Genomic DNA, 27,670 nt, shown 5'->3' on the forward strand with positions numbered 1-27,670 from the left:
TGGATAAAAAAAGTGAAAAATTCCTCATACAGTTTTCCCCTCTGATACAGTTAGTCTATTTGTAGAATTTGTTATAACCTGGATTTGAAGAATTGTCCCTGATATCTCTGTTTGATTTGATTCCGTTGTCAACTCTTTCTTATGCACAGACAAATGCAGTGTGTGGGTTTGTATGAACCCATTATTTGATTTTCTGCATTTATTCTAAGGAAATACACCCTGGGATTCCAATTTAGAATTGATACCCAGCAACCTATGCTGGTTGTAAGATGGATCTGGTGGTCAGGCTCTGTTCTTGGTTGATTGTGTGTCACAGATTCCAATGTGGGTCGCTACTCACAATATCGATCATTGGATCCTCTGGTCCATACTCGATTATTTACAGTCCCTACATTGTATTGATGGAATATTGATGAATGCGATGTGGAACAAATAAACAAACTAAAGGGATATATTCGTCTCTTCACTTATTTTGGCATTGCAGTATTTTCTTCATACAGTGTTTTGTTTAATAGGATTGCTGGGTTCCCTTTTCAATTATCAGGATTTGAAATTAACACAAGTTTGCTGGTCATAGAATAAGAGTAAAACTCAGGAAAAACTAGAGAAATTTCTTTATGTACTACCACTTTTAACATTAGGTAGATAACAGCTCTGCAGCAGAACATATTTGCAGATGAGTGATTGTTTACTTTACTTCAATTTACTATGCAACAAAATTTGTAAGTTTACAAAGAATGAGGCTGTACATTCCATCTCACAAATATTTCAGTTATGTATTTTAATATTTCAATAGTTGTCAATGAGGTATCCTCAGAGTACAGTTCCCACTGTCCAGGTACCGTATTAGACATAATAAGCCCCCAGGGCACTCTCAAAATTAGAAATGAGGGTCTCTTATTAGAATATTATTTTGGTGAAAAAAAGAGAGTTGAAAGATCGTAAATTTCGTGGTTTAAGCTGACAGCCTGATATGTTTATATATACAAGACAGATATATTTTTCAAGATTTTAATTGCCCGTAGTTAAGGGTGCATATAACACATGAGTGCGTATTATACACGAATAAATAAGTCTTGCGTACATTGATCAATCAGAAGGGGTGCTAATTGGGATTGTTCACTAGCCAGTATATTTACAAATATCGTCGTAGGCGCTTATTAGAGCAGGCGCTTATTACGTTGAATACTGTAATCGCCAAGCTCCATGCGGGTATGACAAGTTCAGTCATATTTCAATAGTTGTCAATGAGGTATCCTCAGAGTACAGTTCCCACTGTCCAGGTAATCTCCAAGCTCCATGCGGGTATGACAAGTTCAGCTACTCATGGCGGTCCCGGAAAGGCACACGCTTTCACCAGAGTCATGGCAAACATTACAGCGAGGACTTTGGCAAGGGCGACGTCCTTGGCTTCTACATCCACCTCCCCCCTCCAGGAGACTCGGGGAAGCTGCTACCTCCCACCTTCAAGGATAGGGTGAGTACCTGACAGCCTTCATGTGCTTGGTTCTCAGACAGGAGGAAATATGGATATTTTTGCCTCATTGGTAATTACACCAGAACAAAACTATTTGACAGGTAGAAAACAAACAATAGGTGTTTGTGTTTGCAAAAACAGAACCTATCCTTTTACTGATATTTCCTTACAAAGGTCCCAAAATCTTTACATTTCATATACTTCCAGATCTTGGCCTTAATAAAAAAATAAATTGTTCAAGATCCAACAATTATCCAAGTCTCATTATTGTACAAAGGGTGTGATAGTGGAACATTAACTGTGATGACACAGTTTCACAATAACATCATTCATGACTTTGACCTTTGACTTGTTTTGACCTTTTCAAAGTTTAATGATAAATGTGTTAATCCTTTTTGAAAGAGTGTAACCACAAACCTTTCTGTGGGGTTTAATGTCTAATGACCTTGACCTTTAGCCTTTTCATGACATATGCCAAAGAAATTACCGAGGGTAATTTGGAAGAAGTGGCAAGGCAGTCAAAGTGTCCCGTTTACAGGGCTTTTAGTTATCTGACAGCACTTCACACTTGAACATGAATAATGTTTTGAGAGTCTTTACCTGAGAACCAAGTGTTTTACCCATTTAGCCTTCGGTGTATGTATGCATTGAATGTTTTCATTTGCAGGGCAGTTCAAACAGTATGTCAAACTTGATTATAGGGGACTGTCATGTCATGTGTTTTGTGACAAGGGGATGGAGATTTATGAGAAGGAGTTTGTGTATTGCATTGAAACCAGACACTCAGAGGACAAGATGTTGTTGGTGGTCGTAGTGTTGACTGGATTACTGAAGAATGGCAAGCTTGTTTCAACCATACAACAGTAACAGATCAGCCCAGATCAGCCCTTTGTGAATTGTTCAGCAGAGCTTGAGTTATCTATTTGAAATAATTCCAAATTGTGTATGACTAACCCTTACCTTTCCACACAAGAACAATCTTAGAACACTCTCAATACCTCTGAGCTCTATATTCAATATGACATCACTAATCCCTGTGTTATGTGTGATTTATCATGCTTTCTTTGGCTTGACATCATCAAACTGGCTACCTCAAATTATGTGCACATGATCCTTATATATATTTTACAGGAATACGTCATTAATTTATGTAAAATCATGACCGTCATCAGAGTTGTGAGATTTTATATATTTAGACTAGTTTATGCATCTATGTTTCAACTTTGATAAATTTATGGGACCAGGGTGCAGCCTGGGTTTGTCTGGTGCAATTAGGTTTCTGTCACTTGCAGCATGTAAAGCACTGATTTCACACTTCCAATGTTCAACGACCAGTGAAGATTCTGGGGTAGAATAGGTCTTCAGCAACCCATGCTTGCCGTAAAAGATGACTATGCTTTTTGTAAAAGGCGACTAACAGGATCAGGTGGTCAGGCTCGCTGACTTGGTTGATGATCGTCAACGATCCGAATTGCGTGGATCGATGCTCATGATTTCAATCACTGGATTGTCTGGTCCAGACTCGATTATTTACAGACCGCCGTCATATAGTTGGAATATTGCTGAGTGCGGCGTTAAACAACAAACCAACAACCAATGTTCAACAAGGGTTTAGATGGCTCAATAGTAGAACTAGGGCTGTTCTCTCATAATGGACATTATGATCAGTCACTTCCTCATTCTCCAAGAGGCGGCACGGGTGGCCCAGTTGTCTTCGGGATTCAAAGTGCAAAGCTGTGTCCCTTGGGTACGCCAGAAACCTATGATTGTGGGTTTGAATCCCGATTTGCCCCGATTATGTTTCTAGGTTTGTCAGCACCATACCCGTGCTCGTGGGTTTCAACGAAGTGGTAAACGTTCGAGGCCTGCATTACTTTCGGCTTTCCTCCCGAATTAAGCTGACACGTGGCAATATAACTGTGATACTGCTAAAAGCGGCGTTAAAGCCAACTCACTTACTTACTTATTCTCCAAAACATTTTATGCACCTTGTGGAAGAATAATTGCTGAATCTGCATACCGTATTCCCCATATTAAGTGGCCTGCCCTCAAAGTGCCCCCTGACCAACTTCTCGTCCAATTTGTAAGCAATGTCTTCGAAGCCTGAACAGTCTGTACTTTATCCTGTACATTACAGATTCTGTTACAGAAAACAGGCATGTATAAGGGCAGTATATAATTGCCTTGTAACTATTATATGAAAAAGTTTTTATTTCTTTGAAGTTAGAACTATTTTTGTTCATTATCGTTAGATCATTGATAACAAATTTGAATTGTGTCTTGTTTTAATAAGTCCCATTTTATCAATCTTGCACTCACCATACAGTTTTGTAGTTTTGTGTTAGGCATTTCTTTTCCATACCAAAGACCTGATTCACTTTCTCATATATGCAGGACTTGTTAATCCCATTGCGGATCTGATAAAATGAAATACCTCGATACTCATTCACTTTTGAACTTTTCACTCAGCACATTGCAGTTTGAAACGACCTCAGGTTGGAATCCATATTGGCACTGGTTCTGTGCATGTGACGTCACCCAACCTGGTGGCAGTTGTGAACGGGATACGACCTTTCAGATTGTTTCCATTTGCCTTTGTCTTCAGATCTAAGTGTACACCTGATTTCTTTTAAGCACAGTATGAAGTAGGTAGAGGAATAAACAGTGGATCTGATTGGACATGAGTGAAGGTCAGGCATGTAGATATACAGAGTTATCTCCCTTGATGTGTTTCCTTGCGGTGGTTAGTGATACGTATGTACTTGTTTGTCTTGGATTTGTGAGGCATGGGTGTCACACTTGTCTCACTGTGCAGAGAAAGCTATGATTATTGGTTCAAATCCCCTTTCGCCGCGATTATGTCAGCACCATACCTATGCTGTTGGTTTCAGCAAAGTCGTAAACATCTGAGACATGTATCACTTCAGGCTTTGCTCTCACATTAAGCTGATTCGTGATATAAATGGAATACTGTGCAAAGTGGCATTAAACCCATCTCTCTCACTCACTCACTCACTCACTCACTCACTCACTCACTCACTCACTCACTCACTCACTCACTCACTCACTCACTCACTCATGGTATGTGTTCAGCATAAACAGGCAGGGAGGGCATTTCATCACTTACACGCACAAAAAACAGTAAAGATTTGAGTGAGTTAACCAAGTTTATTTAGTTGGTAAGGCACCATTATAATGGTTTAAAAAATACACCATATTCTGTACAAGCTTAAGTAGTTGACCTACTTGCGAATAACAAGCAAAACATCCTGTCAACCGAGAGAGGGAAACAGTGCTATGTACATCACATCGATAGCAGTGGACATAGTCAGTAGTCATGTGACCTGGTCAGGTATGTCTTGCATAGGTTCGTACTGCAACTCACGCAGGAGTATTGCACAGTGTCTGCATGATGTGTAGATGTGGGAAAGGTTGAGATCAAGTTTGGTATTTTATGATGTACCAAGACATTTGATTGCAGGAGTTTCCATGCTTACTTATTTCTAATTTCTAATCTGAGTTTGTAACATTGTTGTGTTTTTCTGGTTATGATTTTAAGAAACACGAGATTCTGTGATGTCAGGAATTCAAGAAATAGATTTATGTCAAGTGAACATGCATGTTTTGGCAGAATATTTTGACACCTGTCAATCATCTCTATCATATACAGCACTGTAGATCACAAGGTTGTCGTCAACATGTTTCAACACAGATCAACACAATTGTTAATAGCACTTCTACATAAAGACAGAAGAAAACAAGACCAATGACTGAGTGTTGTGGTGTTGAGGATAATAAACAGTAAAAGCTATCTGATTTCGAGGGTCAAGTTCATATTTAATATATAGTGGACTTATTTTCTTATTATTTTCCACATACTGAATGTTTTTACTTCTTTGAGAAATATTTTCATTCAACAGATTTGTGTGAATTTTTCTTCTTCTTTTCTTGGAACTATTATACAGAAGAAATGTTATTTCAACTTCCAGTTTGACAATACCACCAGTTATCTTCTTCTTCTTCTTTTCTTGGAACTATTATAAAGAAGAAATGTTATTCAACTTCCAGTTTGACAATACCACCAGTTATCTCCCTTTGCAGTGGTGGTTTGTGTTAACAGGATGCTAGCAATAAAACTGACTAGGCCCCAATATTTCAGGCAGCAGGAAATGATGGGATGAGCAAGACAACAAACAAACTGTCATACAAACTTAACACAATTAACTGAAGTAACCATGGTAACAATGGGTATATATGATGTCAACAATGGCGTAACAGTAAGGTAGCCCTATCATTCCATCTGCCGACTCTCACGCCAATAATGCTTAACATGTGCCTGAGTCAGTGTTTGACCAGCCGCTTTCATTGGACGCTTGATGCACGGCTGCAGATCTACGGGACTACACTACATGCTTTCAGACGTTCTCTGACGTTCAATTAATTATCCTTTCTAAATGGAGCTAAGTGAGGCAAGCCATTTCCAGGTTGGATCTGTTTCGTAAAACAGTCTTGCTGCTACAATTGTCATAACTTATACTTAAAAATGTACACCGACGACAGTTGTAACACTAAGATTTCACAAAGATGTTGTCACCAACATTTATGTTTATTTCTGAGTTTTGTGACTTGTCAGCCATTGTTTGGTTGAGTCTGTTTCCAACAGCAGTCTTACTGTTATGTCAGTCGTAACTCTACCCTAAGATGTAGACTTCAACAGTTGTAGCAGTATGATTGCTTTACAAAAAAACCACCAGAAGCAGTTTTTTGTGACTTTCGAAGCGATCTTGCTGTTAAGAGTTGTAACTCAAGTCTTTGACATTACTACAGCTGTAGTACTAAGATTCCTTTGTGAAACCGGGCCCTGGTTTGGATTTGTTACATTGACACTTTCTTGCATTGATCTGCAAGTAGTTATGTCTGTATGATATGTTATTTACCTTGAAGGTTTAGATTTTAGAAATGAAAGTGGGGTAATCCAGACAGTATTGTTTCTGATCCAGACTGATGTCTGAGACCAATATGGTGTCACATGATTGTTCTCAAGGCACTGGATATCACAGTGATATGTCTACAGCGACATTGACTGAAGTAGTCTATGGGCACGTGGAGATCCTCCGGGCAGTCAGACATGCGTCTGCTTCACGCCAAGCAGATTCTTTGTAGGGTCAGAATGAGATCGTTCTCGACTTTGAGGCTCCATGTCATCATCACTCTGCAAGAGAGAAATAGAGGTGTTTGCTGAATGGTTATAATGATCAACACTTGACTTTGTTAAAACACTTAAGCATCAGATACTTGGAAAAAAAAATGTTTGTGATTGAGATAATGATAAAACAATGACTACTTTAACTGATAAAAATCAAAACCGAGGATAACACTCTTTTGCTGATATTGGAGTTCTGTGTATAATTTGTATAAAACATCTCCAAATTTAGAGCAGTTCAAGTGAATTATTTTCAGCCATCATCATCCACACAGTGTTGTGGTGTTCATCCTGCTGTTGTGCACATACGGAGGGTGTTTCAGAGTTACCTACCCCTGAGGGCACCACCTTGTTTGTGGCCAGGTTCCGGGCACTCTGGCAAGTTGGGGGCTTGTCTTCTTTTAACCTCGTTTTCAGAGCTGAAAATGGCATCAGGCCATGACAGATTATTTATGGTAATGTGAAGGAATAGGGTGTTCTTTAACTTCTTTTGAGTAGTATATGTTACGTTTGATTGGCTTAGTCCACAAAGTGACATTAAATGTCTCCTTTAGAATATACTAGATATACCAGTGTACTGTATACTTACATTTAACAAGTTGGTCCATCTGTTCCCCGTGCACTGAAGGAACCCTGAAGAAAGGAAGAACTTGTTGAAGTGGTTTATTAATTCTTGTTATTATACATTCTGGGCATCAGTACTGTAAATTGTAGGTGGATGTGATTAATAAAACGAGAACGGGCACAAAAAACTATATTCGATTCTCTGGAATCTGATCCTCCCACAACGGGACTAAATATGTTTAGTGAGAACAGTAGATTTGAGATACGACACATAATAGGGATTCTTCTAGACCTGCCCAGAAGATGATATTCAGTCCCTAGTCAACAGCAAATGTCAGTAAAAAAATTCCAATTCATGTTTATATAGTTACAGTAAGTGTGATAGCTTAGTTGAGGTGATTTGTATTTCACTCAGGAAGAGGAATAGGCTTTAGTCCATAGTTTTGTGTTATTGCAGTGAATGTAATGTTAAAATACAGTATGAGGGTCCCTCGGAAATTTAGAAAAAGAGGACTGTAAGAATCTCAAGTTTGAACAAAATAGCAGTTTTCCCACACTTTGTGAGGAATCAAAGATAAATTCCTTCACAACTGATGTGAAAAGGTTGATTTGATCGTTGGATTCTTTGATGGTAGAAGGAAAGGGGTGTCCACTCACAAGAACTTCCTCTGCTCCTTGTTGGCGCTGGTTGGTCTGAGACTGGCCCCTTCTTTGGAGGACGTGGGAGGTGAGGACTGGGGCGCTGCAACAGATTGGCACACTTCACATGAAAGACTGACTTAATGTTTCTTGACAAATGTGTTTGCTAGTTTGTGGTCTGTTGAAAAACTCAAGATTGTCTACACTGTCCTTGAGTTGTGTTTCATGTTCTGCATTAATGAAGCTGAATACCATTAAAACCTAGTCAACTCCTTGATACTGATAGACTGCGCCTCATGGGCAGCTTGGGTTGTATACTTCCCAGGAAGCTGAGAATTAAAATCGGTTGCACACTGATCCATTGACCAGAGTAATAATGAGTGCTTTGAGAATGCTTTAGGGTGTGGATTTGGAAATAAGCACATCATATCTACTGCTTTTATCAAATCATGACATCATTAAGAACATGTGGTGGCAATAATCTTTGGTGGTTTACTGTCAGTCCTCTTGCCTTGAGTGAGTATGGTTTTATGATGCATTTAGCAATTCCAGCAATGTCATGGCACGGTACTCCAGAAATGGGCCTCACAGAATGTGGGGGATCGCACTTGTGGATTAATCAATAGGATTAACTACAGATAACTAAGACCGCTCTGTGCAGCGGGGCCCAGGACGTCAGTAGTTGGGGTTTGTTTGTTTGTTTGTTTGTTGTTTAACGCCGCACTCAGCAATATTCAAGCTATATGATGGCGGTCTGGACCAGACAATCCAGTGACTGACATCATGAACATCAATCCATGCTGTTGGGATCGATGACATGCAACAACCAAGTCAGCAGGCCTCACCACCTGATCCCATTAGTCGCCTCTTACGACAAGCATAGTCGTCTTTTACAGCAAGGTGTCTTTGTTTATGTTATTAGGTACATTATCATCATCATCGTAATATGTCATAAATAAAAATATCATCAGATATATTTCACTTACAAGATCTGACAGGAATTTTACTGGTCTTCTTTTCACTGGGATCTTCTATTTTCACAGTCGGATCTATTTGCATAAATATATTCCCTCCATTAGACTGAACGCTCTTCACCTTAGGCTCTTCTGGCACCTCCTTGGATGGCTCCTCTGGCTCAACCACTACAGGAGTTGTCTCCCTTTTGTCCCTCACCTCAGCAAACATGCTGTCCACTATTAGTTTGGCCGCCTCAAATGAATTCCGCTTTTCCTCCTGTTTGGTCGGTTCACAGAGTTCATCCTTGCTGTCTTTCTTCTCAGGAGAACTGCGCTGAGATCCAGATTTGCTTTTAATACTGCCTTCAGCTTCTTCTTTTATCAGCTAAAAGAACATCACAAAATTAGTTAATTCTAGTATTGTTGATTAATGGTTTGTCTTTATTTAATTCTGCTGTGGTCTAGGGGTAAAGTGTCTGCACACAGAGCAGAAGGTCGGGGTTTGATCCCCGGCCGTATCATACCAAAAGATGTTAAAGATGGTACTTGTTGTTACCCTGGCGGGCGCTCGGCATTAAGAGGCTAAAACAAGGACTGGTCGTTTCTGTATACTGTCAGTATACTGTGTCTGAGTGGGGTATTCATATTAAACTGTGGCATGGTATTTCAGTGGGCTAGCACTGTCAAATCGGCATCAGTCACCCCATTTCACCTCACATCGCGTCCTTACTTAACTGCTGTAGTGAATGTTATGTGGAGGTCAGCAACATTACTGCTTCATTACAGCTACATCAAGGCAGAATGTAATTTGTGTCTTGGGCTGAGAACTAGCGATTCGATTCTTAAGCTATTCACGTCACAGGGTCACAGACTATTGGTCAAGCCACACACTGTGACCTGCCAATCCCCGATTTTAGTTGACTTTTGATGTGCTTGGGGAACATGCCTCTCTTTAATACATAGAGACGTTGTATGACAAACAGTGAGAAACAGAAATACTACAAACTTAGTTTTTATATGAAATATTTCAATGCCTGTCTTTGCTTAGTATTTGCCATGTCTGTGTGAGACCAAGGTTACTTACTGCGAAGCCATCTTCCTTGGAAGCTGCGGCCTTCACTCGAGGAGCCCGACTCGCTCTGGCTCGGTTCTTTGGAGGTGGTGGTTTTCTGAACTGTGAAATCAAGGGGGAATATTCCAAGTCAGCAAACTTACATACATTTTAATGTTGGAGCAGGGACAGACTAGTGGCCTTGAGGTCAAGGGCACTGCAACTGACTGATTTGAGTGTGGCTACTAGAGTTTAGGAAGATAACAACTAGTCACTTGAGATTTCACTAGTTTCAGACTTATAGACTTACAGAATCCACTACACTAATGCAATTTGATGGGGAAAAGTGCTTCTTATTGCTTAAATATATAGACATAAATAAGGGCAGGGTCAATTTTAGGGCAGGTGGATCAGGAACAACAAGAAGTTGTTTTAACAAGTCTTAGTTGATCTACAAGGTTTGGTTGGTACAGGTAATATTGACAGGTGAAAATTACTCACAGACTTGGTATCTCGGTTTCTCGCAAGAAAAAGTTGTTTCTTAACTGTGCTTGAAATACAAATATAAATACAGGCAGGGGCAGTTTTAGGGTAGGTAGATCAGGAGCAACAAGGTTTTTCATCCAGTGCTAGGTTCAGCCCCATTGAAATAAAGGTTTGGTTGATACAGGAAATGATCACAGGTGAAAATTACTCACAGACTTCAGTATCTCGGTTTCTCTCAAGACGACAGAAAAATCACCCAAATCATCATCTTCCAGCAATTTGTCATTTTCTGTTTTTCTGAAAGGAGAATTTTCATAAATGACAAATCGAAATTGTTGCATTAACATACCTACACAGTACCTATGCAAAGAGACACTAAATTGTGATAGCAAGGATTTAATGTTTAAGACATTAGATGGCCACTGGTACCTCTGTCAATCTTAGAGAGGGTCTGTCCTCCATGCCAGTGACCATTCCCAGTCTAAATCTGGATGTTGTTTTAGTGATGTGCAGTGTTTGAAATGAGCACCTGCCCGTAAGCCCATGGCTGATAGATGTCAGGTCTGTAGTTTCAAATGGGTATGGGTCCTTAAGCCTGCAGTAAATTTACGTGCTGATTGATCAAATGTTAATTGACAAATAAGTGCCTGAAGAGTTTAGTCAAGGCATGCAGGTTCTAAAGGCTGAGGGGGCGATGGGGTAGTCCTGTGGTTAAAGCGTTCCCTCGTCACGCCGAAGGCACGGGTTCGATTCCCCACATGGGTACAATGTGTGAAGCCCATTTCTGGTGTCCCCCGCCGTGATATTGCTGGAATATTGCCAAAAGCGGCGTAAAACCATACTCACTCACTCACTCTAAAGGCTGATGGTCCTGTGGCAGCCTGGCAATATATTTTGTTTCAGACAGTGGTGACGTGAGTCTAACTGAGACAGTCGTGTATAATTAGGCCAGTAGGGGGTAATCATTTATTGTTAAGTTGATATGCAAGTATATAAATTATATAACATTTTAGTTTATGGACAACCCTCGTTTACAAGACTTGCTGGGTTTGTACTGCATGTTGGCCTAGGCCTAGATAGCTTTGTAAAATCTGTCTTGATGAGAAACTCCGTCAAAGTGTCACATTATTTTCAAATTATAAAATTTTGGCTTCGACTTTTGATACAAGATAATAATTTGATTTTGAAAAAACTGTATAGTTTTCAATATAAAAGGGCAGAGAATGGCAACGCTTGCTGGGCACTCAAGGTTAAATCATTGCTGTTTTCTTATGGATTTGCAGAGGTATGGCTTCAACAGGGTGTTGGTAGATCTGACTTATTCTTACATAAGTTTAGGCAAAGGAGCGTAGACATTGAAAATCAAGTGTTGCACAATAATTGTGAATCTTGTTCTAAGCTTGAATTGTTCTCTGCAGTAAGGGATAAATTTCATATAATAACTGGATTTGATTAATTGATGTAACATTATTTCCAATTAATATCTTGAATTTTCTTGGATCCAATCAGCGTCTTATGGTTGAAACAGGCAGATACCATAATATACCAAGACATGAACGTTTCTGTCCCCTCTGTGTTGTAAGTGCTATCGAAGATGAGTTCCACTTTTATATGGTGTGTCTGTTCTATCTTGATCTGCGGTCTAATCTCATACCCAATTATTATCACATGTTTCCAAGTCGTGAGAAAATGTCCTTATTATTCAGGTCGACTTGTCGAAATCAAAGTATTTGCAACAATTTAGCAAAATATGTATTTCTTGCTGGTAAGAAACATAATTCCATTTTCAAGGGAATACCTGTGTCATATAATTAACACCAATAATAACAGTTTGAATACTGCATTGTAAATCTTATAATTCAGGGCTCTGTCATATTTGTATGCCATCATACTCTGCACGTGTATAATGGGCCGGTGGCCTCATTACCTGAATAAAAAGCATCAATCCCAATCCCTGGGCCTAGTCTTCCTTACAGAGTACACGCTGACATTATGTTGGTTTTCTGGAGTTTGGCCTCATTGAACATTCCTGTGTTACATGAAATATCTAAATGGCTGTCTTGCGTGTCTTAAGTTATAATATCTTTGTTTAAAAATTTGATTGATTTATTGATATTCAAGTCTGGCACCTTCAAGCTTGTGAAATGTTTCAATAACTTTACGATCCAAGTTACAAAGTTTCATGTGGAGTTCACAGGTCTGCTACAATTTGTGTATTGTGAGTGCATAATATTTCCAATGGGCTTTGAATGTTTGCATTATGTTGCTATGTTTAAAGGTTAAGGGTGAGTATGGCCCACACAATACCTCGTATCAGTCGTCACCTTGCTCTGTTGTTGTGTGAGAGCGGCAAGACATGGGTGCAACTCGGACATGTGTCTGGCTCTCTGCCAGGGCAAACATGGACAACGGCATAGACCACCAAATAGCTGGGACGCCCACAAATGCTCAAGTTAATTGCCTCCATGCCAAATATATAGGCCATTATGTCATGATGGTTCGACTTATGCAGGAAGGATGTGTTGTGTCAAGATGTTCTCTGCCTGGGAAGATTGATCATACCCACTGACAGAAGCCAGCATTGACTGATATTTAATGCATAACTTTCCTCTGTGTGGGATTCAATCTTTCATAAACAGAATGCCATAGTTTGAAACAGAAAAGGCAAAGTTTCTGATCTTTTGTGTGTGTGAGTGAGTCAGTATGGTTTAATGTTGCTTTTAGACATATTCCAGCAATATCTTGGCAGGGGACACCAAACATTTGCCACACGTTGTACCATGGGGAATTGAACCTAGGCCTTCGGCATGGTGGTTGAACCTTTAACCACAAGGCTACCCCAATCACACTTGATCTTTTGAATATATTTATATTGATAATCATTGTCCCAAAGCAGCTTGTGATATATTCCCATGTATACTAGTGAGATGATGAAATTACTGAATCCTGGTGTTATATGTCCGTATCTACCAGTGAGGTGATGTGGTTACTCTAGTGAGACCATGGGTCTCTGACTATTATCTCTGGCTGTGTTATATTTCTGTATCTACCAGTGAGGTGATGTGGTTACTCTAGTGAGACCATGGGTCTCTGACTATTATCTCTGCCTATGTGTTATTTCTGTATCTACCAGTGAGGTGATGTGGTTACTCTAGTGAGACCATGGGTCTCTGACTTTTATCTCTGCCTATGTGTTATTTCTGTATCTACCAGTGAGGTGATGTGGTTACTCTAGTGAGACCATGGGTCTCTGACTATTATCTCTGCCTATGTGTTATTTCTGTATCTACCAGTGAGGTTATGTGGTTACTCTAGTGAGACCATGGGTCTCTGACTATTATCTCTGCCTATGTGTTATTTCTGTATCTACCAGTGAGGTTATGTGGTTACTCTAGTGAGACCATGGGTCTCTGACTATTATCTCTGCCTATGTGTTATTTCTGTATCTACCAGTGAGGTTATGTGGTTACTCTAGTGAGACCATGGGTCTCTGACTATTATCTCTGCCTATGTGTTATTTCTGTATCTACCAGTGAGGTTATGTGGTTACTCTAGTGAGACCATGGGTCTCTGACTATTATCTCTGCCTATGTGTTATTTCTGTATCTACCAGTGAGGTGATGTGGTTACTCTAGTGAGACCATGGGTCTCTGACTATTATCTCTGCCTATGTGTTATTTCTGTATCTACCAGTGAGGTTATGTGGTTACTCTAGTGAGACCATGGGTCTCTGACTTTTATCTCTGGCTGTGTTATATTTCTGTATCTACCAGTGAGGTGATGTGGTTACTCTAGTGAGACCATGGGTCTCTGACTATTATCTCTGGCTGTGTTATATTTCTGTATCTACCAGTGAGGTGATGTGGTTACCCGGATAAGATGAAGGTCTCAAACTAACATGCTGTTACACCAGACAGGGAATACACAACTGATCTGAGACTGACCACATAATCAGATTCCCTGGTGTGTAACATCGTTGTAGCTGGCTGCCTAGATGGAATGCTTGTCAGAGCTGTGTTATGTAAATACAGGCATCAGAAGGAGTAGGACTGTAATCTGGTGGAGTTGTATTGACAGAGGCCGGGGAAACCTTCAGCACATGCTGTTGCATTGTCTCACATTGTCTTATGTCATTTGAAATGTGCATTCCTGGACATAAGGAGTTGAAGGCCAATCAAATAAGTTTGTTAATCAAATATAACTTGCACATGTACAGTAATAACCACTGCTCTGTGATAAGATTGGGATTGATTACTGGGTTGAATACTGTTTGGAATACTTGGTTGAATACTGTTTGGAATACTGGGTTGAATACTGCATTGATTACCAGGTTGAATACTGTTTTAAATACTGCATTGATTTCTGGGTTGAATACTGTTTTAAATACTGCATTAATTACTGGGTTGAATACTGTTTTAAATACTGCATTGCTTTCTGGGTTGAATACAGGGTTGAATACTGCTTGGATTTCTGGGTTGAATACCACATTGATTACTGGGTTGAATACTGCATTGATTACTGTTTTGAATACTGCAATGAATACTGCATTGATTACTGTTTTGAATACTGCATTGATTACTGGGTTGAATACTGCATTGATTACTGTTTTGAATACCACATTGATTACTGGGTTGAATACTGCATTGATTACTGTTTTGAATACTGCATTGATTACTGGGTTGAATACTTCACCGATTACTGTTTTGAATACTGCATTGATTACTGTTTTGAATACTGCATTGATTACTGGGTTGAATACTTCACCGATTACTGTTTTGAATACTGCATTGATTACTGTTTTAAATACTGCATTGATTACTGGGTTGAATACTTCACCGATTACTGCATTGATTACTGTTTTGAATACTGCACTGATGACTGTTTTGAATACTGCACTGATTACTGTTTTGAATACTGCATTGAATACTGTTTTCAATACTGCATTACTGGACTGATTTTAGCCCATGTTTCATTGTTACGAACTATAGATCATGGGCAGATTGCACTTTATCAACCAGGCTTTATAGTGTTTTGTGTTATATCTGTTCAAATGTACTCATGTTGTTGTGAAAAACAGGGAATATGTAACTCAATAAACCCCAGCAATTCACTCTGGCTTTTTAACCTAAATATCATTCAAAGAACATATTTTGTCATGCCGTTTATCATCAGGAAATAGAGTGCCTTTTAGTTATGTTGTGATTAGAACTAAGTCACTTTTCCTTATGTATTTGTTTAGGAGCTAATTTAAGAAATGCTTCCTTCTAAAGTTCATTTGATTAGTTACTTAGGTTATAATTACTGTGGCAGATGTTGTGAAAGTTCATCAAAAGTTCGTGGAAGACTAATAAGAGTAAGGTTGCATTTTAATGATAATGGGACTGGTTTTCTGAGTTGATATTGTGTTTCTACTTTCTGTCTGAGAGAGAGATTGAGATGTAGACATTGTGCTGACTTGGTATGGTCATGTGTAGTGCACAGGAAGCCAGGCCCAGTCTGGCTAGCCGTCAGGAGGAAATACGATAACAAGTTGAATAACTGTTGTAACTGTTGGAGATGTAGAGATGATGTAGACAGAGATGTTGTTAGACACAGAGGTCTTGGGGCAGGAGCATAATAGATATTGTAAAAATGATGGATCCGAAATCTAACAATATTTGCAAAGTTGTAGGATTATGCAATGTGTACTGTAGCATCTGCTTCTTAGTCTGATGTTGAGTAAAGTGTTGTGTGGATAACAGCAGTACAGTGCTATTTCCTGTTACCACTCACAATCAATCAATCAATCAATCAATCAATCAATCAATCAATCAATCAACCTCTCACTCAATCAACCATGTAACCACTCGCTCACACTTGAAGGCCAGTGGGGTAGCCTAGAGGTTAAAGTGTTCACTTGTAATGGCGAGGACCTGGGTTCAAATCCCAACATTAGCACAATGTGTGAATCCCATTTGTGGTGTTCCCCTGCCATGATATTGCTGGAATATTGCTAAAAGCGACGTAAAACAAGACTCACTCACTCACTCATTGACTTGACCAATCACTGACTCAACCAACCAACCAATCAACCACTCACACAACCTTCTGACATATGACTGATAGACACTACGTGGGACAGCTACAGTTATGAATATGCCAGTCCACTCACCAAGCTGGTAAAAGGAAAAGGAAGATCAATTATAAAGGAGTTAAATAAAACATGGTCCCTAGGTTGCTGCTAGCTGTGAAATTAACAGGACTGTTCAGAAAGTCAATATGCATTGTGGCTGACACCTCACTGTGTGTTGAAAAACAGAGATGAAAATGGCACTGGTTTTCTCCATTGAGTCAGGGTGCAGAAAGGTTTTGTCCAACTTTGGTAGTCGGCTCCTTGTTCACCTATCAGAGGATGATTTGATAATAGAAGAAGGGGATGAGGAGCATGGGAGGTGACGACATGATGTGGAGGAGGAACAAGGACCGGAGGTGTTGCACAGGTGTTACCTGCGTGAGTCGGACATGTCAGCCATAGATGTGGTCAGTGTTAACGTGGTGGTAGAGAAAAGTCACGCCACAACAGACTTTAACAGCAACATCAAATACATGCTGTCTTTTATGTCATACTGCGGTGGCCATGTTATGGAGGATGGAAAGTTTTCACCCCGTAATACCACAGTTTTCATTTGCCATTCACTTTGAACTCTTTTATGTCTTACTGCGGTGGCCATGTTATGGAGGATGGAAAGTTTTCACCCCGTAATACCACAGTTTTCATTTGCCATTCACTTTGAACTGGGAAACGTGTGTGGTGTCCCCCCCCCCCCCATGGTGAAGCTTGTTTGGTGCGATGTATTTGATAGTGTGTGAAAAAGCCTTCTTTGCCCATCAGAATAATTGATTGTAGTATTAAGTCCAAGGGCCATCATTTTGTTTCAAGGGGAGTGAGTTTTATCGTCTGTGACTATCACTCCTGTTATTTACCATTTTCACAGTTCTGCTGGAGGTGATGGATCATAAGACATGCATGTTTCTTTCAGAAATGTGTCACAAAATGAAACAGATGCTGTTCTGTCACAACATGGAGAAGTTTGTGCTTTGGTTTAACTTCACATTTGGGTCTGTGTTTTAGTGGATTTCACTGTGGCGTGATGCAGGTGTAGATGAAAGAATGTGATGTATTGTCTTGTAGGTAGATTTGCATACCCTTCATTGTAGAGAGGCTCATGCAGTAGACCATGGCCTTATTCACAACATGGCTGCCAAACGTTCAGCGAAAACATGGTGTCTGCACAGTGGAATGTATTCTGTATTACCAAATCAAAACCTTATCTCATCTTAAAATGTGACCAACCCGAGACAAGGGACCTTTTCGGTGAAAAATCACATTTTGACTTTGTATCGTATTGGAACATAAAAATACAATTTGCAAACTTCAATTCATATTCATTACAGTGATAAATGACATATAACTGTTCTTGTAATAGTTGTAGTTTTTAGACATAATTTCTTATGAATTGAAAGTAGACATTACGAACTAATGAGAGAAAAATAAGAATTTGCGTATAGTCCGCACACATGGTAATCTTCACTGCAGTGAGATGATGTCAAACGTCTTACAACGTCACAGCACCATTGTATCCTATCACCCATACAGACCCTTTTCTCCTGGTGGTTCACATGTATTATTATAATTAATATCTTAAATACTGGGGGGGGCGGTCGGGTAGCCTAGTGGTTAAAGCATTCGCTCGTCACGCCGAAGACCCGGGTTTTGAATCCCGACATGGGTACAATGTGTGAAGCCCAGTCACTGAACTGGTAACATCTAAATGAAACTGACATTGCGTGTGGCAGGATCACCTACATGGAACAGTGCACTGTGGCAGGGAATAGACGTGACGTCATCGAATGCCCCCGAAACAATCTCTCCCTTGTTTACAGTATCTTTTGGATGAGTAAAAATATTGTTTTGTTTTTTTTGGTACTAGAATGCCCATATGATATCAGTATTCAGTGGTGGTGTTAATAAACATGAGTTTTATTCCCTTTACAACAGGGTGACTTTAATAGGGTCAGAAGTATTTTATAGGGTAGGTCAGTTGATCGAAACGACAAGGATATTTTAAGGCCTTATGGATTTCAACTGCTTTATTCTTTCAATGCGACATTTCGGTACATGCTTGTACCTTTATGAAGCAAGTGATCAACCAAGTGGTTATAAACGCCACATTGAAAGAATAAAGTTGTACTCCGTACGTCTACTCTTTGTTCGTTCGTTTGATTGCTGTTTAAAGCCGCACTCAGCAATATTCCAGCTATATGACAGCAGGCTTTAAATAACTGAGTCTGGACCAGACATCTCAGTGATTGACATCATGAGCATCGATCTACACAGTTGGGATACAATGACATGCATCCACCAAGTCAGTGAACCTGACCACCCAATTCATTAGTCGCCTCCTTCAACAAGCATAATCACCTCTTATGACGAGCATGGGTTGCTGAAGACCTATTCTAACCCGGATGTGCATGGGTCACGTCTTCTCTGTCCTTCTTGATACAACATCTTTACAATACCACTTAAAAATATATATAGTATTCTATCTTTTTTATCCCAGGAATATATTTCACCTCAGTTCTATATTCAATGCAATTTATGATTATTTTCAGATAGTATAAGACAGTGGAATTTGTTTATCAATCTTGTCACATAGTGCATCACAAACGTCAATGACCCTCACCTTGCCTATGGCCTAGACTGGACAAGTGACAGTTGGGAATTTTCTGGGATCGTGTGAGGTTACTGACAAATAGTGGAGGAAATCAATTCAGATCTCATCACTGCACTGCGTATGTTTGTCATGTCAGAGTTGAGCCAATTTCTTTGATTGTTTGAGATCCAAACAAACGAACAATTGTTCCACTTACTGAACTAGGTCACTGGTATAGGAAAGATGACTACCATGGTTACGAATTAATGATGACACAATAGCTGGGAAGGGGGTGGGTACAACCCGGTGTTGGTATGCCCACGGGAATTTGGCATGTTATCAAAACTGACATTGCGTCGTTACTAGGGTGAAGTGCAGATTGACATTACTATCTAACCTATAATGTCCAACAAAATCTGCATGAGATATTTTTGATTTGTCAGTCCTTGTCTTCCATTGGTGGACGTCCTTAGGATCCAAATCCGCTTAAAATTATTATCATGGAGGTAATCATCCATCGTTTAACATCAGTGTGCAAAAGTGATAGAAATGTCTTAGAAGTAAGAAGGGAAGATGTTAGACAGACATGACTGAGAGTGTGATGTATTTCCTGCTAAATGCTGTCACTTTGATGTCCCAGTCTACAGGGAGCAGTCCCCAGGGCTGAACGTGCCTGTGTGGTTGTGTGAGGGGAGATGGTTTATACATAAGGTGGTGTGATGGTGGTGGGCTGAATGTGACTGTGTGGTTGTGTGAGGCGAGATGGTTTATACATGAGGTGGAGTGGAGGTGGTGGGCTGAATGTGACTGTGTGGTTGTGTGAGGCGAGATGGGTTATACATGAGGTGGAGTGGAGGTGGTGGGCTGAATGTGACTGTGTGGTTGTGTGAGGCGAGATGGGTTATACATGAGGTGGAGTGGAGGTGGTGGGCTGAATGTGACTGTGTGGTTGTGTGAGGCGAGATGGGTTATACATGAGGTGGAGTGGAGGTGGTGGGCTGAATGTGACTGTGTGGTTGTGTGAGGCGAGATGGGTTATACATGAGGTGGAGTGGAGGTGGTGGGCTGAATGTGACTGTGTGGTTGTGTGAGGCGAGATGGGTTATACATGAGGTGGAGTGGAGGTGGTGGGCTGAATGTGCCTGTGTGGTTGTGTGAGGGGAGATGGTTTATACATGAGGTGGAGTGGAGGTGGTGGGCTGAACGTGCCTGTGTGGTTGTGTGAGGGGAGATGGGTTATACATGAGGTGGTGTGATGGTGATGGGCTGAATGTGACTGTGGTTGTGTGAGAGGGTGGTCTGAATGCACCTGTGTGGTTATGTGAGAAGAGGTGAGGGGGTGGTCTGAACGCACCTGTGTGGTTGTGTGAGAGGAGGTGAGGGGGTGGTCTGAACGCGCCTGTGTGGTTGTGAGAGGGGGAGGTGAGGGGTTGGTCTGAATGCACCTGTGTGGTTGTGTGAGGGGGTGCTCTGAACGCACCTGTGTGGTTGTGTGAGAGGAGGTGAGGGGGTGGTCTGAACGCGCCTGTGTGGTTGTGAGAGGGGGAGGTGAGGGGTTGGTCTGAATGCACCTGTGTGGTTGTGTGAGGGGGTGCTCTGAACGCACCTGTGTGGTTGTGTGAGAGGAGCTGAGGGGGTGGTCTGAATGCGCCTGTGTGGTTGTGTGAGGGGGTGGTCTGAACATGGTTGTGTGAGGGGGTGGTCTGAACGCGCCTGTGTGGTTGTGTGAGAGGAGGTAAGGGGGTGGTCTGAATGTGACTGAGTGGTTGTGTGAGGGGGAGGTGAGGTGGTGGTCTGAACGCGCCTGGGTGGTTGTGTGAGGGGGTGGTCTGAACACGCCTGTGTGGTTGTGTGAGGGGGAGGTGAGGGGGTGGTCTGAACGCGCCTGTGTGGTTGTGTGAGGGGGTGGCCTGAACGTGGTTGTGTGAGGGGGTGGTCTGAACGCGCCTGTGTGGTTGTGTGAGAGGAGCTGAGGGGGTGGTCTGAATGTGACTGAGTGGTTGTGTGAGAGGAGGTGAGGGGGTGGTCTGAATGTGACTGAGTGGTTGTGTGAGGGGGAGGTGAGGTGGTGGTCTGAACGCGCCTGGGTGGTTGTGTGAGAGGAGGTGAGGGGGTGGTCTGAATGTGACTGAGTGGTTGTGTGAGGGGGAGCTGAGGGGGTGGTCTGAACGCGCCTGGGTGGTTGTGTGAGAGGAGGTGAGGGGGTGGTCTGAATGTGACTGAGTGGTTGTGTGAGGGGGAGGTGAGGTGGTGGTCTGAACGCGCCTGGGTGGTTGTGTGAGGGGGTGGTCTGAACGCGCCTGTGTGGTTGTGTGAGGGGGAGGTGAGGGGGTGGTCTGAACACGCCTGTATGGTTGTGTGAGTTGGTGGTCTGAACGCGCCTGTGTGGTTGTGTGAGAGTCGGTGAGGGGGTGGTCTGAACACGCCTGTGTGGTTGTGTGAGGGGGTGGTCTGAACGCGGCTGTGTGGTTGTTTGAGGGGGAGATGAGGGGGTGGTCTGAATGTGACTGAGTGGTTGTGTGAGGGGAGAAGGGCAAGACAGTAAGTGGTGTGGTGGTGTGGTAATGATGGGCTGAATCTACCTGTGTGGTGGTGCCAGGGGAGAGAAGGGGTGGCCTAGATGTGAGGTTGTGTGGCTGAATGCTGTGTTGTTGTTTTATGTGAGGTGAGGTGGTGGGCAAGACGTGATGGTGTGTGGGTTGAATTTCATATTCAATGTCCCCATATCACTACTGTGTTAAAACATGGGTTGCAATGACCTTTGGGCAAGAATTTCCTTTACTGGTAAAAGGTTTGTGCATCAGTTGGTGGTGATGCAACAGACTGCAAGATGTGTCCCAGGTGGTAAATAGATGAGTTCTTTGCTGAATATTGTGACAGTCATCAGTGAGTGAATTGTGCAGTGATAACAATTTTCCTAAACAATTATTGGCTTAGAAATACCTTACAAAGCCAACTTGAGGACACAAGTATGTGTTTAGAGGGTTTGACATGACAACTTGTCAAGTGAAAAGCTGTAAGGACTAGTATGTTCTCCCTAAATATGGTAATGTAATTACAACATTTCTACAATTAATTGTGGTTTAGTTAAATGTAACTTGTAGTATCAACCACAGGTTTACTGTCAAAAATAAAGCCTTAAGTATGTGTAATTCTTGATAAATTTTGAATGTACTAGCTTTCATACACATGTCAGGGTTTCGAAACTCCTGGTACTAAAGTGGCGATGACACCTTGTGCCGATTTTAAAGTAGACTGGACAAACATACGGAATAGGATAAAATATTAACACACTTAATAAACCTATATCTTCTTTTCATTGAAAAGTATCCATCTGGTTGGCAAACTTCAATTTCCATGGGCACACCCTAGCATCTTTATCAGTGCCCTGCAGCATGTGAGATAAAACTATTTCTGTCTCTGTATGCTGTTTGATGAAAGAAAGTATGTGAGTTATGTTGGTTGGTCAGACTTAATTGAGATTCATTTGTTGGCTACATGAGACTGATGTTCACCAGCTCATCATTCAGTATAACTGAACCATGTGTCACCATGTCAACCTACACTTCAGCAATAATGTAGTGTATTCAGCCTGTGTTTTCAGAACATGTTCTAGAACTACCTCTGATACTAGTTGTTAAAGTGTTAAACTATCTTCCCCTGGAGTCAATGTAAGCTCCTGTTTAATGACATATCAAGAACCGATGGAGAAATTTCTGATGGGGAATGCGGGACTCTATCAATCAGCTTTCCCAGGATATAAACTGAATATCATCATTGTAAGAAGATTTGTCATAATAAACACTCATATTAATGTCAAGCAGACATTCATCTAAAAATCGTTTATCACAGAATCACTGGCCTGTGGCAGACTTGAAACAATCATGATATTGTCATGTTTTTGTGATATATTTCCATGCCGTCTCAGTGTTAGAAATCAAATGAGTTTCTTGAAGTTTTCAGCTACTTGGTACACAATGATCTTGGGATACCCTAAATCTTTCGTTCCGAACATTTGTGTTATTAGCCTTGACCCTTCTTTTAAACATGCTTCTGCTATATTTGTCTTGTGTGGTTCACAGCCCCCATTTACGTCTATTACAACATAGCTGCTATGTGGGATACCTGACACTCGGCCGGACCTGGTAACTTGATAAGGACTATTGTGTATTGCCACTGTTATCTACATTGCAGTGCTATAACTCAGTAACTCACTGCTTAGTTTATCAACAGGTTCTTTGTGGTGCTACAAGATTGTCCCGTGATAGAATATCAAAAGGAACATAATCATTAATCATAACTTAGGTAGTAATGTGTGGTGCCAGTAACAACAAGCTGTACTGTGTTGTGTCGTAACACCACGTTATGAGGTCTTTAGAGGCGCACTAACATGCTTCAGTGACTTCATGGCACATGTGATTTCTCTATCTTGTTATAGCAGGCAGAACATGTAATGCACATGTTATGCACAAGCCAGATGAGTTTATGAAATATGTGAATGCAGAAATAATGTTGCTGTTCTTGTTTGCTATTATGCATAATATATATATATTTAAGAAAATTTCATTAAGAAATTTCTGATAGGCTTTTCATTAAGAAATTACTAATAGACTTTTTCATTAAGAAATTACTGCTAGACTTTTTCATTAAGAAAATACTTATAGGCTTTTTTATTAAATAATTACTAATAGACTTTTTTATTAAGAAATTACTAATAGACTTTTTTATTAAGAAATTACTGATAGACTTTTTTATTAAGAAATTTCTAATAGACTTTTTTATCAAGAAATTACTGATAGACTTTTTTATTAAGAAATTTCTGATAGACTTTTTCATTAAGAAATTTCTAATAGACTTTTTTATCAAGAAATTACTGATAGACTTTTTTATTAAGAAATTTCTGATAGACTTTTTTATTAAGAAATTACTGATAGACTTTTTCATACAAAAATATGCATTTGATTATTTCTTATGTTTACTTCCCTGTAGTAAGTGTGGCGAATGTCTCCTGATTGTTAACCTGATACGAGTGTGTCTTATCTTAGATAGCCAGCTTTACGAAAGCAATGTAAATAAGTTAAAGTTGTTTGTACACATTACTTCAAGCCTGTTGATACTTACTCTTCCAACTCCTCTGGTTTTGTGGTATCCTTTTCCGGGGAGGGTGATTTAGACTTCTGTTTTTCTTCTTTCTCAGCCTTAATAGCATCTGCATCTTCTGCCTCCGATGTGGTGCGCTTCTTACGGCAGCAACACTGAAATATGGCTGCCATCACACACATACCAAAGAAAGCTGCTACAGTGGTAGAGACTACAACCACCATCTTAGGTACACTAGACAGTATGTCCCTCTTCCGGACGTCCTGGGACAAAGCTTCGGAATGCCCTATTTCATATTCCTCATCTTGATATATCGAATTCTCAGCTCTTAAAACCCTCCGGCTATTTTCGAACTTATGTTCCCTGTAGTCAGTGGGAGTGAAGTCCCAATCAGACTGTTGTCTATCTTTGGATTTAACTTCCCTGTTGTGGACCTGTTGGGAAGTTTGTTGATTATGGGCAGCCTGCCTGTGTTGTGACTCATGATCCTGTACTATAGGAAGCCTCTGCTCTTCATGGTCGCTGCTCCTTATCCTGTGGCGTCTCCTCGCACCTTGTGTCTGTCCGTCTGCCTCTACATCTTGCTTCAGAGTGAAGGCAACAGCTAGGGAGAAATAACTAGCTGCCAGGAGCAAGCATAGGTGTATAGGTTTCCAGGTCATTTTATCTAGCAGACGTAACTTTACAGGAAGTGGTGATGATTGCCACTACATGATCGGCAGGTTTGAACACTCGCCAATTTTCACTATTCCTGAAGTAGGAACACTCACTTGAGCGCGAAGCAAATAATGAAGTTGTGCACTGAGTTAAGAATGTGGTCAGGTGCATATAACATGGGGTTTACTCTCCTGGCTGACGGGGAGGGCCACGGAGCAGGGTCAGATGTGTCTCACTGTATACACACTTCATCCCCATCCTCCCCACACGGGCAGACGCGCACTGAAGTAATCTCCATGTTGTTTAATTACTGACCTGCAGGCTGCCACCCAAAGGACGTATGGTCAGATATATCACCTAGTTGGACACTAGTGTAAGCAGACGCCAAATGATTCAGGTGTGGGGTGGCATTTGTTCATACTACACTTGTGATTTCCGGGGTCACTTTGTAAATAATGTAAACCAAGATATTCCCTTGCAGTCACGCTGGTATGTTGGAGAGTATGGACGGAGAATAGGATAATGCTGACGTTGCCTGGATTAATCACTCAGCTGTAATGCACAAAACTGAATCCCTTCCTTGTGAGAAATATGCAGGTAAATTGTTCACAAGAGCTTCAGGTTCAGTCCACTGGAGAGGAAGAATTTCTGTTAATTCGTTGTAGAAGATGAAAATGAGATATAAGTTGTCCGTCTGCTCCCTTGTTTTGAAGGTTCAACAGAGAGAAGCAGTGTCTAGACGCGTGTTTGTTGATGCAGACAGCAGATCAATTAAACAATGCAACAAATACACACATCTCCCAGCTCCTAATTCCTTGGTAATGAGAATGAATCTTGCCTGAAGTCGTAGTTCTCAACTTAAAGGAAACCACTGTTCCTAGCTTAAGCTTGTGACAGGAGTTCAGTCCAAGTGACAGAATTTTTAAAATTGAATTATTTTCATGTGAAGAGAAGTTGTGTTTTGACCATTGTTCAGTTTAAGACTTAAACAAATAGTATTTAAATCACAACACACTTTTCTCCAATTGTTTCTCTAAAAAGTGTGAATTGTTTCCTTGTCAAATCACTCCTCCCTATTCTGGCTAATCACTTCTGGTCTGTGATGTAACCTTCCTCTTGAGATGCAGTTCTTGGCCATTAGTCGGCAGCATTTTGATTGTAACTAGTCTTGTCATCTCCGGCTGTGCTGTCAACACTGTTTCATGTCATGTGCCTGTCAACAAAATACATCACATTAGGAATATGATCCAGACCTACAGGATGTGAACACTCTCATTATATCTATATATGGTAATTATTGTTATCTGTTCAGTGCAAGAGGATGTAGTCATGATAGGTATGTGACGCAAGCACCAGTAATGTCGCGTTCATCCCACTTCATGTCTATTTCCTGTAATGAATGAATAATTTAACGAAATAATGGCATAATGCTGACATTAAAATCAAGAAATTCCTGTCAACAATGAACAGGCAAACTCTATCAAGCTGGCTGGCCTTGTGTCAAGTCTTACCCTAGTTACACAGCTCAGTGATGAGGCAGCTCAATGATGGGGGCATTGTCGTCTAAGGCGCCCCGATTCACTGTGCAAAGTTGCGTCAGTTGAGCAATCCAGAAACCTATGATTGTTGGTTCGAATCCTGGTTCGCCCCGCTTGTGTTTCTAGGTTTGTCAGCACCATACCCGTGCTTGTGTGTTTAACCAAAGTGGTAAATATCTGAGACCTGCATCACTTTGGGCTTTCCTCCCATATTAAGCTGACACGCCGTGATATAACTGGAATACTGTTAAAAGCTGTGTTAAACCCAATTCACTCACTCACTCACTGCAGTAGGACAGATTCCAGGGGCAGTTCTCCAGTGCTGAATCTCACATACCAAGAAGTGAAGTGAATGGGGCAATATGACACTGAGGAGAGCATGAGGAGTGGCATGCTCCCACAGATCGGTACACCAACCTGACATCTTTATACAACTCGGCAGTGATAGTGCACAGGTTACTGATGGGATCAGTATGGTCATAGCAGATGTTCCTCTGTAACATAACACTGACGACTTTTGGCATGTCAGTAGTTACTAGGGTCTCTCCCTTATGTTTAACAAGGAATTGTTTTTCTTGGGGAATTGAATTTATATTGACCTAAGGCTTAATATAGTAAGGAGACACAGGATATATTTCCACTCTTGATGTGTCCTTTTGGTTTCATTTTCGAATGAAATTCAGAAATTAGAATCCAAGATTACGTAAATTTTGATATTTATTCTTGTTAATGATTTTATCAAATTTTATCAGGCAGTTCCCATATTGAATTATGTTTGGGCAAAGATGCTGTAATTTAAGCTTTATGTCACTGAATGACATTCGACCTAAACAGGATATGATAGTGGTGTGCTGTCAGCTGTGATGGGATCTATTGATGAGGAAATGGCCTGGCCTGCTTTCTGTGTAATGTTGGAATTCCTCCGTGATAGTTTCACCATTTCCATGGCAACTACACTCTTCAGTTTGTCCGTCCCTCATTCCATTCATGCCTTCTCGTTATCATGTCTATGTTATTACTAGCCCAGTGTGCAATAATTCCTCATGGGAAAGTCACCCAGAGGAAGGGACCAGAGTTTGTAATTGAGGGAGAATTAGCAGAACAACGGTTTCAATCTGTGGTGGCCTCAGTATTCACTGTTAAGATGAATAATAAAAAAACAACAACTCATGTTTGCGGTAACCCCACCTTTGCAAACTGAAATGGACTTTTGTATACTGGTATATTGCTATATGTCCATCAGCAATACACATATCACAATACAACCCATGTGTATTAATATTTTCCAATACAGTCACAGAAGAAT

At 40.8% G+C, this 27,670-nt stretch overlaps 2 protein-coding genes across 4 annotated transcripts in view; one reads left to right on the forward strand and one right to left on the reverse strand.

Moving 5' to 3' along the window:
• The window catches only part of LOC139467947 (set1/Ash2 histone methyltransferase complex subunit ASH2-like), a 99,729-nt gene that overhangs the window by 18,686 nt on the left and 53,373 nt on the right, over positions 1 to 27,670 (forward strand). Inside the window, exon 14 of the mRNA XM_071249547.1 lies at positions 1,284 to 1,477. Coding sequence (XP_071105648.1) covers positions 1,284 to 1,477 — 194 coding nt within the window. The remainder of the gene's footprint in view (positions 1 to 1,283; positions 1,478 to 27,670) is intronic.
• The window catches only part of LOC139467945 (neurofilament heavy polypeptide-like), a 43,031-nt gene continuing 19,992 nt past the window's right edge, over positions 4,632 to 27,670 (reverse strand). For all 3 annotated transcript variants that reach the window (XM_071249542.1, XM_071249545.1, XM_071249543.1), the window contains 8 exons: positions 24,191 to 26,039; positions 10,589 to 10,673; positions 9,924 to 10,013; positions 8,870 to 9,224; positions 7,902 to 7,986; positions 7,270 to 7,313; positions 7,014 to 7,099; positions 4,632 to 6,689 (listed from right to left, as the gene is read on the reverse strand). In XM_071249542.1, the coding sequence (XP_071105643.1) occupies positions 6,600 to 6,689; positions 7,014 to 7,099; positions 7,270 to 7,313; positions 7,902 to 7,986; positions 8,870 to 9,224; positions 9,924 to 10,013; positions 10,589 to 10,673; positions 24,191 to 24,831 (1,476 nt within the window). In that variant the 5' untranslated portion in view covers positions 24,832 to 26,039 and the 3' untranslated portion in view covers positions 4,632 to 6,599. The remainder of the gene's footprint in view (positions 6,690 to 7,013; positions 7,100 to 7,269; positions 7,314 to 7,901; positions 7,987 to 8,869; positions 9,225 to 9,923; positions 10,014 to 10,588; positions 10,674 to 24,190; positions 26,040 to 27,670) is intronic.

The sequence above is a fragment of the Haliotis cracherodii genome, unplaced genomic scaffold (genome assembly GCF_022045235.1).
Source record: "Haliotis cracherodii isolate W230 unplaced genomic scaffold, xgHalCrac1.p SCAF_2, whole genome shotgun sequence".
Lineage (NCBI taxonomy): Eukaryota > Metazoa > Mollusca > Gastropoda > Lepetellida > Haliotidae > Haliotis > Haliotis cracherodii.